At 48.0% G+C, this 17,350-nt stretch overlaps 1 protein-coding gene across 1 annotated transcript in view; it reads left to right on the forward strand.

The window, feature by feature from the left end:
- The window catches only part of LOC144603014 (butyrophilin subfamily 1 member A1-like), a 79,156-nt gene that overhangs the window by 8,919 nt on the left and 52,887 nt on the right, over positions 1-17,350 (forward strand). The window contains exons 4-7 of the mRNA XM_078416139.1: positions 972-1,094; positions 1,410-1,442; positions 6,968-6,994; positions 14,982-15,506. Coding sequence (XP_078272265.1) covers positions 972-1,094; positions 1,410-1,442; positions 6,968-6,994; positions 14,982-15,506 — 708 coding nt within the window. The remainder of the gene's footprint in view (positions 1-971; positions 1,095-1,409; positions 1,443-6,967; positions 6,995-14,981; positions 15,507-17,350) is intronic.

The following is a 17,350-nucleotide window of genomic DNA, read 5'->3' on the forward strand; positions in this document are numbered from 1 at the left end:
GCAGTGGTCCCAGTGCGGGGGGAAGAGGGATCAGTTCCATTGGGTTGGGTTCACTTGAATCACCCTGACACCAGTGTCTGAGTGAATCATAAGACTGTGAATGTAGATGAAGCTTTGATCTGAATAGTTGTGGGGACGCGGTATAAACAGAAGCGTCACCTCCAACGTTGTCTTTTCATGACTAGCCCGAATTGAAGTCTCTCTGTCCAAGTATACAAGGGTAACCCATGAGTATCTAATTGCCCGTCACTGTAAACCTCCATCCAGTCGCTGCTCTGCCCGCTGGGAGAGCGAGGTTCCACGTGTGCGTGTCGGGATGCACCACATTGCAAACCGCTGCTGCCACCCCATGGAAGGGAGGACCAACAATCTGTGGCGTTGTCCGGCATGGACCATGTTGGGGCATCATCTAGACCAAGTGGCTGGCTCCTCCCACCCGTCCCAAAATTCATCCTTGGGAATTACATTAAAACTTACATTTGTAGCCCACGTGAGGATATATATTGTTACAGATATATACAGTATATATGCTGATACATAAACTGGTATATATATGTATATATGTGTGTGTATATGTGTATATGTAAAGATATATGTGTGTGTATGTGTATTTGTATGTATATGTGTGTGTGTGTGTGTGTGTATGAGTGTATGTGTGTGTGTTTGTGTGTGTATGAATGTATGTTTGTGTGTGTGTGTGTGTATGTGTGTATGTGTATGTTTGTGTGTGTGTATGAGTGTATGTGTGTGTGTGTATGAGTGTATGTGTGTGTGTGTGTATGAATGTATGTTTGTGTGTGTGTGTATGAGTGTATGTGTGTGTGTGTATGAGTATGTGTATGTTGTGTGTGTGTGTGTGTGTGTGTGTGTGTGTGTGTGTGTGTGTGTGTGCATCTGCGTGTGTGTGTGTGTGCGTGCGTGCGTGTGTGTGAGACACTGTCACTGTCTGATTCACTGTCTTCACTCTGCAGATGAGATCTTCCCTGCTGGCGTTCTTGACTGGGTCCTGCCGTTGGTCCTCACCATTTGTCTTCTCATTGCCGCCAACGGTGCTGTGTTTTATTGGAACGTGAAACAAAACAGACGCATTAAAGGTGCGTTAAACAACAGCGTGAGATGCGGGTCAGGAACTCCCTGATTCCCAGTGTAAGTTCAGTGGGAAACCAGAGCACTCTCCGCGGGCTCTGACCTTCCAGTGGTAATTGTTGCCCCTGGGCCTGGAGAGAGTATCAGTGGCCCGGGAGGTGGGGTAATGGGGTAAACGGGCAGATATAACATCTGTGTGTGCACGTGGAACTTCCCTCATTGTGCTGCACTTATTTCCATCCTTGTTTGGATTGCCTCCTGACTCTGATGTTCATTGTCTCTGATGCTCGTTGTTCCAATGTAACACTGGTTTCTCCTTCCAGAGCTGGAACGGCGCAAATCCATCGTAGAACTTGGTAAGAATTTAGTATAGAAATATTCACAAAAGAGAAGGAATGGCGACACAGTGCGCTGCTGGTTGAATTGATATCTCACAGCGCCAGAGACATGGGTTCGATCCTGACCCCGGGTGCTGTCTGTGTGGAGTTTGCATGTTCTCCCTGTGACCGGTGTCCTCCGGTTTCCTTCCACATCCCGAAAACGTGCGGGTTTGTGTGTTAATTTCAGTAATGCCGATGGAGTACAGGCCCCAATCAGCATCACTGGTGCGAAGTGCAAGTGGTTGTGAGCCTCATGTATTTCGGTGTTAATATTCCCACTGATCTGTTGTGGACCAGGCAGAGTGAAGCAACAACCAAGATGCCACTCAATGTCTACTTGCTTAGGAGACTGAGGAAATTCAGCATGTCCAGCCGAGATCACAAGAAATTGCTGAGAGATGTAGATGTAGCCCAGTAATTCACACACACCACACTCCCCACCATTGTAGATGTAGCCCAGTCCATCACACTCCCCACCATTGTAGATGTAGCCCAGTAATTCACACACACCCCACTCCCCACCATTGTAGATGTAGACCAGTCCATCACACACCCCACTCCCCACCATTGTATATGTAGCCCAGTCCATCACACACACCATACTCCCCAACATTGTAGATGTAGCCCAGTCCATCACACAGATTAAACTCCCCACAATTGGCTCCATCTGCACATCACGATGCCTCGGAAAAGCATCCAACATAATCAAAGACTTGTCCCTGTCCCACTCCCAGTCGTTCATTCTTTTTCCTGCACCCGTCTGACAGAAGGTACAGAAGCTAGAAAGCGCGCACCACCAGACTCGGGTACAGCTTCTTGCGCCCTGTTATCAGCCTTCTGAACGGCCCTTCCATAAGCTGGGGCACAGTCCGATTCACCTCGACCCCATTGCGGACATTGGACATTGTCTGTGGAACTGATGCGCTACAATGCTGGGAACTACATTCTGCACTCTGTATCTCCCCCTTTGCTCTACCTATTGGACTTGAACAATGCTGGGAACTACATTCTCCACTCTGTATATCCCCCATTGCTCTACCTATTGGACTTGAGTTGGACTTGAAAGTATTTATGCATCGTATTATCTGATCTGATTGGATGGCATGCGAAACAAAGCTGTTCACTGTACCTCATCACACGTGACAATAATACACCGAAATCCCTAAACCTAATCCTGCCGTTGGTTTATTATTAGGAAGAAGGGTCTCCAGTTACTCCAGCTTTCTGTGTCTATCGTTGGTTTATTATTAGGAAGAAGGGTCTCGACACGAAACTTTCTTCTCTCCAGAGATGCTGTCTGTGCCGCTGAGTTACTCCAGCTTTCTGTGTCTATCGTTGGTTTATTATTGCTCCTTGTACTCCGACACGGTGAGAATATTTTGGCTGTGTTTTATCCCATTAAATCATCATATTATACATGAATGAGATCAAGCCATATACGTCCAACAGGTAGAGCAATGGGAATAATACCAGAGTACAGCCGTGGGACAAGCATACTTACATCCTCCTCCCCAGTGACTTCCCTACTCGGCCATAGCTGTGTTAGTAGGTGTATTGGGGACCAGAGACACCCACCTGGTGGAGTAAGGTCATGGCGTGGGGTGTACCTACACTGTGACACAGCAGGGCAACACAGGCAGGGATTCATGCAGTGGGAGGTTAAACCCAGGCTAGCGCCTTTAATCTGTTGCTCGAATCCATAACATAAACATAGCACAAAAAGTAAGGAAATTTGTGTTTGGTAGATTATTTCTTTGTTGTAACAATGCTTCTTGGCAATAAATCTTATACCGTTGGAAAGCCTGTTTATTTCCCTTTTAAATGGTGCCACATTTGTAAGGAACATGCATTTGTGGGATGAGCAGCAGAGCTGAGTATGTGGGTTGCGCCCATGAAAAATCTGCCAAATCTTCTCTGCCAATGCCAAACAGCTTATTCTACCATTGACTCTTGTTCGGTGTTGTTTGAAACAAGAAACAAGACATATTGGCAATTTAACAATTTATTCATTTAATAAACAGGAGCCTCAGTAGCGTGTGGAAGAACCATACACAGCCACAACAGCCTGGCACCTCCTCCTCATGCTGGTCACCAGCCTGGTCACACACTGTTGTGGGATGGCATCCCATTCTTCAACCAGCATTTGTCGCAAGTCTGCCAATGTGGTTGTGTTGGTCACTCTGGCACGAACAGCACGCCCAAGCTGATCCCACAAGTGTTCAATGGGGTTGAGGTCAGGACTGCTGGCAGGCCATTCCATCCTCTCCATTCCCAAATTCTGGAGGTAGTCTCTGAGAAACCCTGCTCTGTGGGAGCGAGCATTGTCATCTTGGAGGATAGAGTTCGGTCCCAGACTATGGAGATATGGGATTGCCACTGGTTGCAGAATCTCATCTCGATATCTCTCTGCATTGAGATTGCCTCCAATGATGACAAGCCTCATTTTTCCAGTGAGGGAGATGCCGCCCCACACCATCACACTGCCTCCACCAAAAGATGTTACTCTATCGATGCAGCAATCAGCATAGCGTTCTCCACGTCTTCTCCACACTTTGACCCTATGATCCAACTGCCATAGGCAGAATCTGGACTCATCGCTGAACATAACGTTCCTCCACATGTTCAGGTTCCAGTGCACGTGTTGCCGACACCAGCGCAAACGGGCCTGACGGTGAAGGGCAGTCATGGCAGGCCTCCTGGCAGCCCTATGAGACCAGAGATCGGCTGCGTGCAGTCTGTTCCGAATTGTCTGGGCAGAGAGCCGTCGGCCATATCGTCCTGCAAACCTTGACTGCAAATCTGTAGAAGACAGCCTACGGTTCCTAAGTGCTGACAGGGTGAGGAAACGGTCTTCTTCGGGTGTTGTCTTCTTGGGACGCCCACTTCGCGGCCTGTCTCTGACATCCCCCGTTATATGGAACTTGGCCTTCACTTTGGAGATGGTACTAGGGCTCACTCCAAATAATGCCGCAACTTGGTTTTGCGGAACACCAGCTTGAAATTGCCCTATCGCACGGGCCCTATCCAGATCAGTCAAACGTGACATGCCGATTCTTGGAGCAGACACCTACTGACCACTGTAGCAGGGCCCATGCTCACAGATGCTGCCAATCAGGTGCCAATCAGGCACCTGATTGTCAGCACCTGGGGGTACCAGAAGCTCAAAACAAGAGTCAATAGAAACAGCAGAATAAGCTGTTTGGCATTGGCAGAGAAGATTTGGCAAATTTTTCATGGACGCAACCCATATACTCAGCTCTGCTGCTCATCCCACAAATGCATGTTCCTTACAAATGTGGCACCATTTAAAAGGGAAATAAACAGGCTTTCCAACGGTATAAGATTTATTGCCACGAAGCATTGTTACAACAAAGAAATAATCTACCAAACACAAATTTCCTTACTTTTTGTGCTATGTTTAGAAACATAGAAAATAGGCGCAGGAGTAGGCCATTCGGCCCTTCGAGCCTGTACGCACCGCCATTCAATATGATCATGGCTGATCATCCAACTCAGTATCCTGTACCTGCCTTCTCTCCATACCCCCTGATCCCTTTAGCCACAAGGGCCGCATCTAACTCCCTCTTAAATATAGCCAATGAACTGGCCTCAACTACCTTATGTGGCAGAGAATTCCACAGACTCACCACGCTCTGTGTGAAGAAATGTTTTCTCATCTCGGTCCTAAAAGACTTCCCCCTTATCCTTAAACTGTGACCCCTGGTTCTGGACTCCCCCAACATCGGGAACAATCTTCCTGCATCTAGCCTCTCCAACCCCTTAAGAATTTTATATGTTTCTATAAGATCCCCCCTCAGTCTTCTAAATTCCAGCGAGTATAAGCCTAGTCTATCCAGTCTTTCTTCATATGAAAGTCCTGCCATCCCAGGAAACAATCTGGTGAACCTTCTCTGTACTCCCTCTATGGCAAGAATGTCTTTCCTCAGATTAGGAGACCAAAACTGTACACAATACTCCAGGTGTGGTCTCACCAAGGCCCTGTACAACTGCAGCAGAACCTCCCTGCTCCTATACTCGAATCCCCTTGCTATGAATGTGTCCTTAAAGCAAACCTGGGCCTTTGTTCAATGATGCGTGTTCTGAAGGACTTTATTCATGCCTTACCTTTCCTGTTTCTTTTTAGGACAATGGACACCCCTTGTTCAGTCAGGTATGTTCCTCACCCCTCCCCACCAAACACACGCACACACACACGCGCACACACACGCACACACACGCATTCACACGCACACGCATTCACACGCAGACACATTCACACACACACATTCACACACACACATTCACACACACAATCATACTCGCACACACACACGCTCACACACACTCACAAATACACTCACACAAACACACACAAACACATACACACGCACACACTCACACACACACACAAACGCACTCACACACACACACAAACGCACTCACACACACACACACTGCTGCATTGTAGTCTGGGCATCTCACAGGTTTTTCAGCTAAACAAGTTAGGTGACCGGATTATTCTCCATCCTGATCCTGGGATGACGATAGAACTGTATGCACACAAGTGCATGAGGTTGCACATGTCTGCGCGCGTGTGCATCGGTGTGCTGTACATGTTTGCCATGTTTTTGCCTATTTCTCTCTCTCTCTCTCCCCCCTTCTCTATCTCATCCCGCTACCCCTCCTCCCCATCCCCCTCCCCATCCCCCTCCCCCTCCCCTTCTCCCTCCCCCTCCCTCTCCTGCCCCCTCGCGTCTCGGGCGGATGAGGCTGGTCAGCCTGGGAAAGCAGTCCATGTAGCAGAGGGAAGACCCTGGTCTAAAACCTCCACTGCCTTGTGGTTGTATTCAGTCAGGGAAAAGGCTCCAGGAGTAAACCTCAAGAAAATCCAGAGTCCCGAAGGCAGTTTGTCGTTGTCTACAACCTCATGCTGGCAGCTCCTGCCACGGCACTGGTGCCAAACTGTAATGGCCCTGCTGTTCCTTTGGATCGATCAGCAACGTGGAGAGGGGGGACGTGCTGCATGGGCAAAAGCCTGTCCTTCATGTGACATCGCCCAGGCTTGCATCCGACCACACATCTCTCACCCATGGTCAGCCATGACCGAGGGGGGCTCAGAATTTCCGGACCAAACCTGTCAATTTGTTTCCATCAGCTGGTGTAACCTGGGGAATCCCTTAAAATCCGGTCAGCTGAACTCTGGCAAAAACAGCATTTGCCATCAGCGGGTCTCAGTGTCCACATATCTGAGCTTTAACTGTGGGATGGACTGGTGAGGAAATGTGGGCACGATATCCTACTAAACCGCAGAGATAGATATGGTGGAGAGTGACTGTAGGTAACAATGTGAAGCAAAATGATCACCATGGTCAGCTTGTAGTGAAACCGCAGGGGGTCCACGGGAAGCTTCTCTACACATTTAAAGCTCTTTGCTATGAAATTAATAGTAGATTAGATTCCAGCGAGTTTTCTCCAGTCTTGTTTGTTGTTTCTGTTTTCAGAGTGGAAGAGGATACGTGGCCACCAAGGTAAGATCTTGGTTTACGTGAGTGTGGTGTGCGTGGCTGTATGTGACCGTGTGTGTGTGAGTGTAGAGTGTGAGTGTGTGTGTGTGACTGTGTGTGTGAGTGCGCGTGAGAGTGTCTGTGTGTGTGTGACTGTGTGTGTGTGAGTGCGCGTGAGAGTGCGAGGTTATTCACTTTGGAAGTAAGAATAGAAAGGCAGATTATTATCTGAATGGTGTCAAGTTAGGAGGAGGGGGAGTTCAACGAGATCTGGGTGTCCTAGTGCATCAGTCAATGAAAGGAAGCATGCAGGTACAGCAGGCAGTGAAGAAAGCCAATGGAATGTTGGCCTTCGTAACAAGAGGAGTTGAGTATAGGAGCAAAGAGGTCCTTCTACAGTTGTACCGGGCCCTGGTGAGACCGCACCTGGAGTACTGTGTGCAGTTTTGGTCTCCAAATTTGAGGAAGGATATTCTTGCTATGGAGGGCGTGCAGCGTAGGTTCACTAGGTTAATTCCCGGAATGGCGGGACTGTCGTATGTTGAAAGGCTGGAGCGATTGGGCTTGTATACACTGGAATTTAGAAGGATGAGGGGGGATCTTATTGAAACATATAAGATAATTAGGGGATTGGACACATTAGAGGCAGATAACATGTTCCCAATGTTGGGGGAGTCCAGAACAAGGGGCCACAGTTTGAGAATAAGGGGTAGGCCATTTAGAACGGAGATGAGGAAGAACCTTTTTCAGTCAGAGGGTGGTGAAGGTGTGGAATTCTCTGCCTCAGAAGGCAGTGGAGGCCAGTTCGTTGGATGCTTTCAAGAGAGAGCTGGATAGAGCTCTTAAGGATAGCGGAGTGAGGGGGTATGGGGAGAAGGCAGGAACGGGGTACTGATTGAGAGTGATCAGCCATGATCGCATTGAATGGCGGTGCTGGCTCGAAGGGCTGAATGGCCTACTCCTGCACCTATTGTCTATTGTCTGTGTGTGTGTGACTGTGTGCCTGTGTGTGTGTGTGTGTGAGAGTGTGTAGTGTGTGAGTGCGTGTGTGTGGGACTGTGTGTGTGTACGTGAGTGAGTGTGGGTGTGTGAGTGAGTGTGTGTGTGTGTTGTAGTATGTGAGTGCTTGTCTGTGGCTGTGCGTGTCTGTGTGTGTAACTGTGTGTGTGCGCGTGTGTGAGTGTGAATGTGTAATGTGTGAGTGCGTGTGTGTGGGACTGTGTGCGTGTGTGTATGAGTGAGTGTGTGTGTGAGTGTGTGTGTGTGAGTGTGTAGTGTGTGTGTGTAGTGTGTGTGTGTATGTGCGTGTGCGTGTGCGTGTATGTGCGTGTGGTGATGATATTGAGATTACCAGTCTGAGACCATAAACTAAAGTCGTCTTTCAGTCTTATCTGTTATAAGCACCTACATGTGTTCTCGCTATAAGGGGGTTACACTGCATCAACCTTTATCTCAAAGACTGACTTATTTCACTGCTGTGCCCACTGCTGAAGGGGTTAGGTGTCAATAATCACTATTCACAGCCGTGGGTCGTCCCTCCCAAACAAGGCGCGGTCACTTCCAGCTAACGACGCAGAATAAACACAGTTATAGTTTTAAATGAAGCACGTTTAATTCTGAGGAGTAATTTTAACAGTGGTCATAGTTTACATAGGATTTCCAAAACACAAGTATAATTCTAACAATTAAGGATAACATACCAATGAGCAGCCGAGGAACAAGCAGTTCATCAGTTGTCATGGGTGACTTTAATCTACATATATTTTGGGCCAACTAAATTGGTAACAACACAGAGGAGGAGGATTTCATAGAATATATACGGGATGGTTTTCTAAGCCAATATGTAGAGTAACCAACTGGAGGGCAGACGTCATAGACTGGGTATTGGCATGAGGAAGGATTCCTAATTTGAGGAAGGACATTCTTGCTATTGAGGGAGTGCAGCGTAGGTTCACCAGGTTATTTCCGGGATGGCGGGACTGACATATAATAGAAACATAGAAACATAGAAAATAGGTGCAGGAGTAGGCCATTCGGCCCTTCGAGCCTGCACCGCCATTCAATATGATCATGGCTGATCATCCAGCTCAGTATCCCGTACCTGCCTTCTCTCCATACCCCCTGATCCCTTTAGCTAACTCCCTCTTAAATATAGCCAATGAACTGGCCTCAACTACCTTCTGTAGCAGAAAATTCCACAGACTCACCACTCTCTGTGTGAAGAAATGTTTTCTCATCTCGATCCTAAAAGACTTCCCCCTTATCCTTAAGCTGTGACCCCTGGTTCTGGACTCCCCCAACATCGGGAACAATCTTCCCGCATCTAGCCTCTCCAACCCCTTAAGAATTTTATATGTTTCTATAAGATCCCCCCTCAGTCTTCTAAATTCCAGCGAGTACAAGCCCAGTCTATCCAGTCTTTCCTCATATGCAAGTCCCGCCATCCCAGGGATTAATCTGGTGAACCTTCTCTGTACTCCCTCTAAGGCAAGAACGTCTTTCCTCAGGTTAGGAGACCAAAACTGCACACAATACTCCAGGTGCAGTCTCACCAAGGCCCTGTACAACTGCAGCAGAACCTCCCTGCTCCTAAACTCAAATCCTCTTGCTATGAATGCCAACATACAATTCGCTTTCTTCACTGCCTGCTGCACGTGCATGCTTGCTTTCAATGACTGGTGCACCATGACACCCAGGTCACGTTGCATCTCCCCTTCTCCCAATCGGTCACCATTCAGGTAATACTCTGCTTTCCTGTTCTTGCCGCCAAAGTGGATAACCTCACATTTATCCACATTATATTGCATCTGCCATGCATTTGCCCACTCGCCTAATCTATCCAAGTCACTCTGCAGCCTCCTAGCATCCTCCTCACAGCTAACACTGCCACCCAGCTTCGTGTCATCCGCAAACTTAGAGATGTTGCATTCAATTCCCTCGTCCAAATCATTAATATACACTGTAAATATCTGGGGTCCCAGCACTGAGCCTTGCGGTACCCCACTAGTCACTGCCTGCCATTCCGAAAAGGACCCGTTTATTCTTACTCTTTGCTTCCTGTCCGCCAACCAATTTTCTATCCACCTCAAAACTGAACCCTCAATACCGTGTGCTTTAAGTTTGTACACCAATCTCCTATGTGGGACCTTGTCGAAGGCCTTCTGAAAGTCCAGATATAACACATCGACTGGTTCTCCCTTATCCACTCTACTAGTTACATCCTCGAAAAATTCTATAAGATTCGTCAGACATGATTTGTCTTTGGTAAATCCATGCTGACTTTGTCCGATTATTTCATCACTTTCCAAATGTGATGCTATCACATCTTTAATAACTGACTCTAGCATTTTCCCCACTACCGATGTTGGGCTAACTGGTCTATAATTCCCCGTTTTCTCTCTCCCTCCCTTTTTAAAAAGTGGGATTACATTAGCTACCCTCCAGTCCTCAGGAACTACTCCAGAATCTAAAGAGTTTTGAAAAATTATCACTAATGCATCCACTATTTCTGAGGCTACTTCCTTAAGCACTCTGGGATGCAGCCTATCTGGCCCTGGGGATTTATCTGCCTTTAATCCATTTAATTTACCTAACACCACTTCCCGACTAACCTGGATTTCCCTCAGTTCCTGCATCTCATTAGACCACCGGTCCCCCGCTATTTCCGGCAGACGGTTTATGTCTTCCTTAGTGAAGACAGAACCAAAGTATTTGTTCAATTGGTCTGCCATCTCCTTGTTCCCTATGATCAATTCACCTGTTTCCGACTGCAAGGGACCTACATTTGTATTAACTAATCTTTTTCTCTTGACATATCTATAAAAGCTTTTGCAGTCTGTTTCTATGTTCCTTGCCAGTTTTCCCTCATAGTCTATTTTCCCTTTCCTAATTAAGCCCTTTGTCCTCCTCTGCTGGACTCTGAATTTCTCCCAGTCCTCTGGTATGCTACTTTTTCTGGCTAATCTGTATGCTTCATCTTTTGTTTTAATACTATCCTTGATTTCCCTTGTTAGCCACGGATGCACTACCTTTCCTGGTTTGTTCTTTTGCCAAACTGGGATGAACACTTGTTGTAGTTCATCCATGCGACCTTTAAATGCCTTCCATTGCATGTCCACCGTCAACCCTTTCAGCATCAATCGCCAGTCTATCTTGGACAATTCACGCCTCATACCCTCAAAGTTACCTTTCTTTAAGTTCAGAACACTTGTTTCTGTATCGACTTTGTCACTCTCTATCCTAATGAAGAACTCTACCATATTATGATCACTCTTGCCCAAGGGGCCTCGCACAACAAGACTGCTAACTAACCCTTCCTCATTACTCAATACCCAGTCTAGAATGGCCTGTTCTCTCGTTGGTTCCTCGACATGTTGGTTTAGAAAACCATCTCTCAAACATTCCAAGAAATCCTCTTCCTCAGCACCCCTGCCAGTTTGGTTCACCCAATCTATATGTAGATTGAAGTCACCCATTATAACTGCTGCACCTTTAGTGCATGCATTTCTAATTTCCTGCTTGATGCCATCCCCAACCTCACTACTGCTGTTAGGTGGCCTGTACACAACTCCCACTAGCGTTTTCTGCCCCTTAGTGTTTCGTAGCTCTACCCATATCGATTCCACTTCCTCCAAGCTAATGTCCTTCCTTTCCACTGCTTTAATCTCCTCTCTAACCAGTAACGCTACCCCACCTCCTTTTCCTTTCTGTCTATCCCGTCTGAATATAGAATATCCCTGGATGTTGAGCTCCCAGCCTTGGTCATCCTGGAGCCATGTCTCCGTAATCCCAACTATATCATAATCATTAATAACTATCTCCACATTTAATTCATCCACCTTATTACGTATACTCCTTGCATTGAGACACAAAGCCTTCAGGCTTGTTTTTACAACTCTCTTACCGCTTATACAATTATGTTGAAAAGTGGCCCTTTTTGATTTTTGCCCTGGATTTGTCTGCCTACCACTTTTACTTTTCACCTTGCTACCTGTTGCTTCTACCCTCATTTTACACCCCTCTGTCTCTCTGCTCCTGCTCCCATCCCCCTGCCACATTAGTTTAAATCCTCCCCGACAGCACTAGCAAACACTCCCCCTAGGACATTGGTTCCATTCCAGCTCAGGTGCAGACCGTCCTGTTTGTACTGGTCCCACCTCTCCCAGAACTGGTTCCAATGTCCTAAAACATTGAATCCCTCCCCCTTGCACCATTTTTCAAGCCACGTATTCATCTGAAATATCCTCCTATTCCTACTCTGACTAGCACGCGGCACTGGTAGTAATCCAGAGATTATTACCTTTGAGGTCCTACTTTTTAGTTTATCTCCTAGCTCTCTAAATTCACCTTGTAGGACCTCATCCTGTTTTTTACCTAAATCGTTGGTGCCAACGTGCACCACGACAACTGGCTGCTCACCCTCCCCCTTCAGAATGTCCTGCAGCCGCTCAGAGATATCCCTGACCCTTGCACCAGGGAGGCAACATACCATCCTGGAGTCTCGTTTGCGGCCGCAGAAACGCCTATCTATTCCCCTTACAATTGAATCCCCTATCACGATAGCCCTTCCACTCTTTTTCCTCCCCTCTTTTTCCGCAGAGCCACCCACGGTGCCATGAACTTGGCTGCTGCTGCCTTCCCCTGGTGAGCCATCTCCCCCAACAGTATCCAAAATGGCATATCTGTTTAGGAGGGAGATGACCGCAGGGGACTCCTGCACTACCTGCCTACTGCTACGCTGCCTAGTGGCCACCCGTTTCCTTTCTGTCCGCTTATCTTTTACCTGTGGTGTGGCCAACTCACTATACGTGCTATCCACAACCTTCTCAGCATCGTGGATGCTCCAGAATGAGTCCAACCGCAGCTCCAACCGTTCAATGCGGTTTGCCAGGAGCTGCAGCTGGACACACTTCCTGCACACGTAGTCATCAGGGACACCGACAATATCCCTGATCTCCCACATGTTGCAGGATGAGCACTCCACGGGGCCGATCTCATCTGACATGTCTTACCCCCAAATTAAATCAAATCCCTCTTAATCCTTTAAACTGTATCTTTACTAAAAAGCACTGAACCCTTAACTCACTGAACCCTGAACTCACTGAACCCTGAACTCACTGAACCCTTAACTCACTGAACCCTTAACTAAAAGTACGAACAAAAAGCTGCTTCCTCTAGTCCGCTTCCACCAATCAGCGGCTTCCTCCAGAACACTTCTTTTGAAGTGTGAGGGAACGTTTTTTATCTCCAACCGCCTCCAACCGCTTCTGGGCCTCTGGGTGAACAAAGCCCCGCGCTGGGTTTTTAAACCTACCGCCCGAACGCTGCTCCAACCGCCTCCAACCGCTTCTGGGCCTCTGGGTGAACAAAGCCCCGCGCTGGGTCGGAAGAATGGGTCGACTAGGCTTGTATTCACTGGAATTTAAAAGGATAAGATGGGGATCTTATAGAAACATATACAATTCTTAAGGGATTGGACAGGCTAGATGCAGAAAAAATGTTCCGCATGTTGGGGAGTCCAGAACCAGGGGTGACATTATAAGAATAAGGGGGTCGGCCATTTGGAACTGAGATAAACAAAAACATTTTCACCCAGAGAGTTGTGAATCTGTGGAATTCTCTGCCACAGAAGGCAGTGGAGGCCAATTCACTGGATGTTTTCAAGAGAGAGTTAGATAGAGCTCTGAGGGCTAACGGAATCAAGGGACACGGGGAGAAAGCAGGAACGGGGTACAGATTCTGGATGATCAGCCATGATCATATTGAATGGCGGTGCTGGCTCGATGGGCTAAATGAAATTTTCTGTTCCTATGATTAGATTCCTAACTCACTGAACAACAAACATCTTGAACCCAGTTACTGTGCTAAAAATCTGAGTTTAGCAAAAAGCATTTGGACCTAAGGAGTGAACAAGCCTTTGGCTTGGAAAGTGAATATCCATCAGTGTGAGTGTGTATGTGTGCGTGTCTGTGCATATGTGTGTCTATGCATCTGTGTGTGTGTGTGCATAAGTGTGTGTGTATGTGTGCATACGTGTGTGAGTGTATGTATGTGTGTCTGTATGTGTGTTTGTGTGTGTGTCTATGTATGTGTGTGTGTGTCTGTGTCAGTGTGTGAGTCTGTGAATAAGTGTGCGTGTGTATTTGTTTGTGTGTCTGTGTATGTGTGTGTGTGAATGTGTTTATTTCACAAAATGCTGGAGTAACTCAGCAGGTCAGACTGAAGAAGGGTCTCGACCCGAAACGTCACCCATTCCTTCTCTCCCGAGATGCTGCCTGACCTGCTGAGTTACTCCAGCATTTTGTGAATAAATACCTTCGATTTGTACCAGCATCTGCAGTTATTTTCTTACACTGCTGTGTGAATGTGTTTATGAGTGTGCGTGTGTGTATATGTTTGTATATGTGTGTGTGTGTGTCTATATGTGCGTGTTTGTGTGTGTGTTTGTGTGTCTATGTACGTGTGTGTGTGAATGAGTGCGTGTGTATATGTTTGTGTCTGTGTATGTAGGTGTGTGAATGTGTTTGATTGTGCGTGTGTGTATATGTTTGTGTGTGTGACTGTGCATATGTACAAACGCACACTCACGCACACACACGCACACTAATACACGCACACACACGCACATATATGTATGTTACGAGTATTTTGCTGCACCTCTGTGTACCGGGGGAGCAGAGGGGAGCATGACAATGAAGCAGCGTCCCGACCTGAACGTGTTCTGTCATTTCCTTACACATGTGCTGCCTGACCCGCGGACTTCCTCCAGCAGTTTGTTTTTATTTCTCACCGTTCACCCGGTTCCCCTCCACTTCCGCCCCGATTAGGAAACGCCGGGAAACATGTTTTTGTCCGTGGGATGTTGGCGGGCGGGAAATCCCCGGGATATCGTCCAGTTGTCCGCCCGCCTGTGTCCGAGGCCGAGCGGCCTCTCCCCCGGTCCCGGGGCCGAGCTGCCCGAGTCTCCCCCCGACCCCCCGATGACTCTCTGATTCTCTGCTTCTCCCCCCAGTCTCCGTCACCCTGGATGTGGAAACAGCGCATCCGCGGCTCGAGGTGTCTGAGGATCGGAAGAGGGTGAGATGGACCCGGACAGTGAGGAGTCTCCCTGACACCGGGAAGAGGTTTACAGTCTGGGAGTGTGTGCTGGGATCGGAGGGATTCACATCGGGGAGACATTACTGGGAGGTGGAGGTGGTGGGGAGTGAGGGCTGGAGTCTGGGAGTCGCCGCAGAGTCTGTGGAGAGGAAGGGATGGGTCACACTGACCCCGGAGACTGGAGTCTGGAGCATCGGGCGGTGGGATGACGAGTTTGATGCATTCACCTCCCCTCCATCCCCTCTCCCCGCCCGTCCCATCCCCGGGTGGGTGGGAGTTTATCTCAGTTACGAGTCCGGGACAGTTTCATTTTACGACGCGGACACCAAGTCCCATCTCCACACCTTCACTGGGAATAAATTCACGGAGAAATGTTATCCTGCCTTCTGGATTTGGGATGACGACAAGTGGGTGACAATCTGCTCCGGTTCCATTCTGGGTGAGTAAAAGATAAGCAAACTCTGGGTCTTTGGGATGTGGGGAGCGGGTGAGGGGGGAGGGGAGGGGGAGTGGGGAGGGGAGGGGGAGGTGGGAGGGGGAGGAGGGAGGGGGAGGGGAGGGGGAGCGGAGGGGGAGGTGGGATGGGGAGGGGGGGGCAGAGCATCCACATTAAACCCACAGACTCACAGGGAGTATGTGCACCCCACAGGTCTCCAAGGTCAGGCCTTAAGGTCACACGGTCATAGGTGATAGGAGCAGAATTAGGCCATTCGGCCCATCAAATCCACTCCGCCACTCAATCTCGGCTGATCTATCTCTCCCTCCTAACCACATTCTCCTGCTTTCTCCTCATAATCCCTGATACCTGCACTAATTAAGAATCTATCCATCTCTGCCTTAGAAATACACATTGACTTTGCCTCCACAGCCACCTGTGCCAACTAATCCCACAGATTCACCGCCCTCTGCCTAAATAAATTCCATCTCATCTCCTTCCTAAAGGGCCGTCCTTTAATCCTGAGGCTGTGACCTGTAGTCCTAGTCTCTCCCACTAATGGAAACATCCTCTCCACATCCACCCTATCAGAACTTTTCACTATTCTGTAAGTGCTGTATCAATGAGGTCCCCCCTCATGCTTCTAAACTCTAGCGAGTACAGGCCCAGTGCTGACAAATGCTCATCATAGGCTAACCTACTCATTCCCGGGATCATTCTTGTAAATTCATCTGGACCATCCCTGGAGCCAGCAGATCCTTCCTCAGATATGATGCCCGTAATTGCTCATAATAATCTTAGTGCGGCCTGTCCAGCGCCTTATAGAGCCTCAGCATTACATCCCTGGTTTTGTATACAAGCCCTCTTGAAATAATGCTAGCATTAGGTTTGCTTTCTTTACTACTGATTCAACTTGCAGAGTAACTTTGATGGAATCCTGCACCAGTCACTCCCAAGTCCTTTTGCACCTCCGATTTCTGGATTCTCTCCCCATTTAGAAAATAGTCTGCGTTTTTCTTTCGACTACTAAAATGCATGACTCCACACTTTGCTGCACTGTATTCCATCTGCCACTTCTCTGTCCACTCTCCCAACCGGTCCAAGTCTTTCTGCGGTGTTCCTGCTTTCTCTACAGTACCTGCCTCTCCACCTATTTTTCTATCATCTGCAAACTTGGCCACAAAGCCTTCAATCCCCTCATCCAAATCAGTAATACACAACGTGAAGGGCAGCGGCCTCAGCACCGACCCCACAGAATTCGGCAAGTCACTGGCAGCCAACGAGAAATAACCCCCTTCATTGCCAGTCTTTGCCCTCTGTCATCCAGCCAACATGCTATCCATGCTGGTACCTCCTCATTAATACCATGGGCTCACATCTTCCTTAGCAGCCTCACGTGTGGCACCTTATCAAAGGCTTTCTGAAAATCTAGATCAACAACACCCACCGACTCCCCTTTGTCTGTCCTGCTGTTTACCTCCACAAAGATTTCCTGCAGATTCATCAGGCAAGACCTGCCCTTCACAACACCATGCTGACTTCGACCTATTTTATCAAGCACCAAGTACTCCGTAAGCTCGGCCTTTATAATGGACTCTAAAATCTTACCAACCACCGAAGTCAGACTAACTGGCCTACAGTTCCCAATATTCTGCTTTGCCCCCTTCTTGTGCAGCGGGGTAATATTGGCAAATTTCCAATCGCCTGGAACCACTCCTGACTGTAGTGATTCTTGAAATATCACAGATGCTATGTATCTATCTATGTATTAATGCCTCCACAATCTGTAAAGCCATCTCTTTCAGAACCCTTGGGTGCAGTCCATGTGGTCCAGGTGACTGATCCAC

Source organism: Rhinoraja longicauda, chromosome 19 (assembly GCF_053455715.1).
Source record: "Rhinoraja longicauda isolate Sanriku21f chromosome 19, sRhiLon1.1, whole genome shotgun sequence".
NCBI classification, from domain to species: domain Eukaryota; kingdom Metazoa; phylum Chordata; class Chondrichthyes; order Rajiformes; family Arhynchobatidae; genus Rhinoraja; species Rhinoraja longicauda.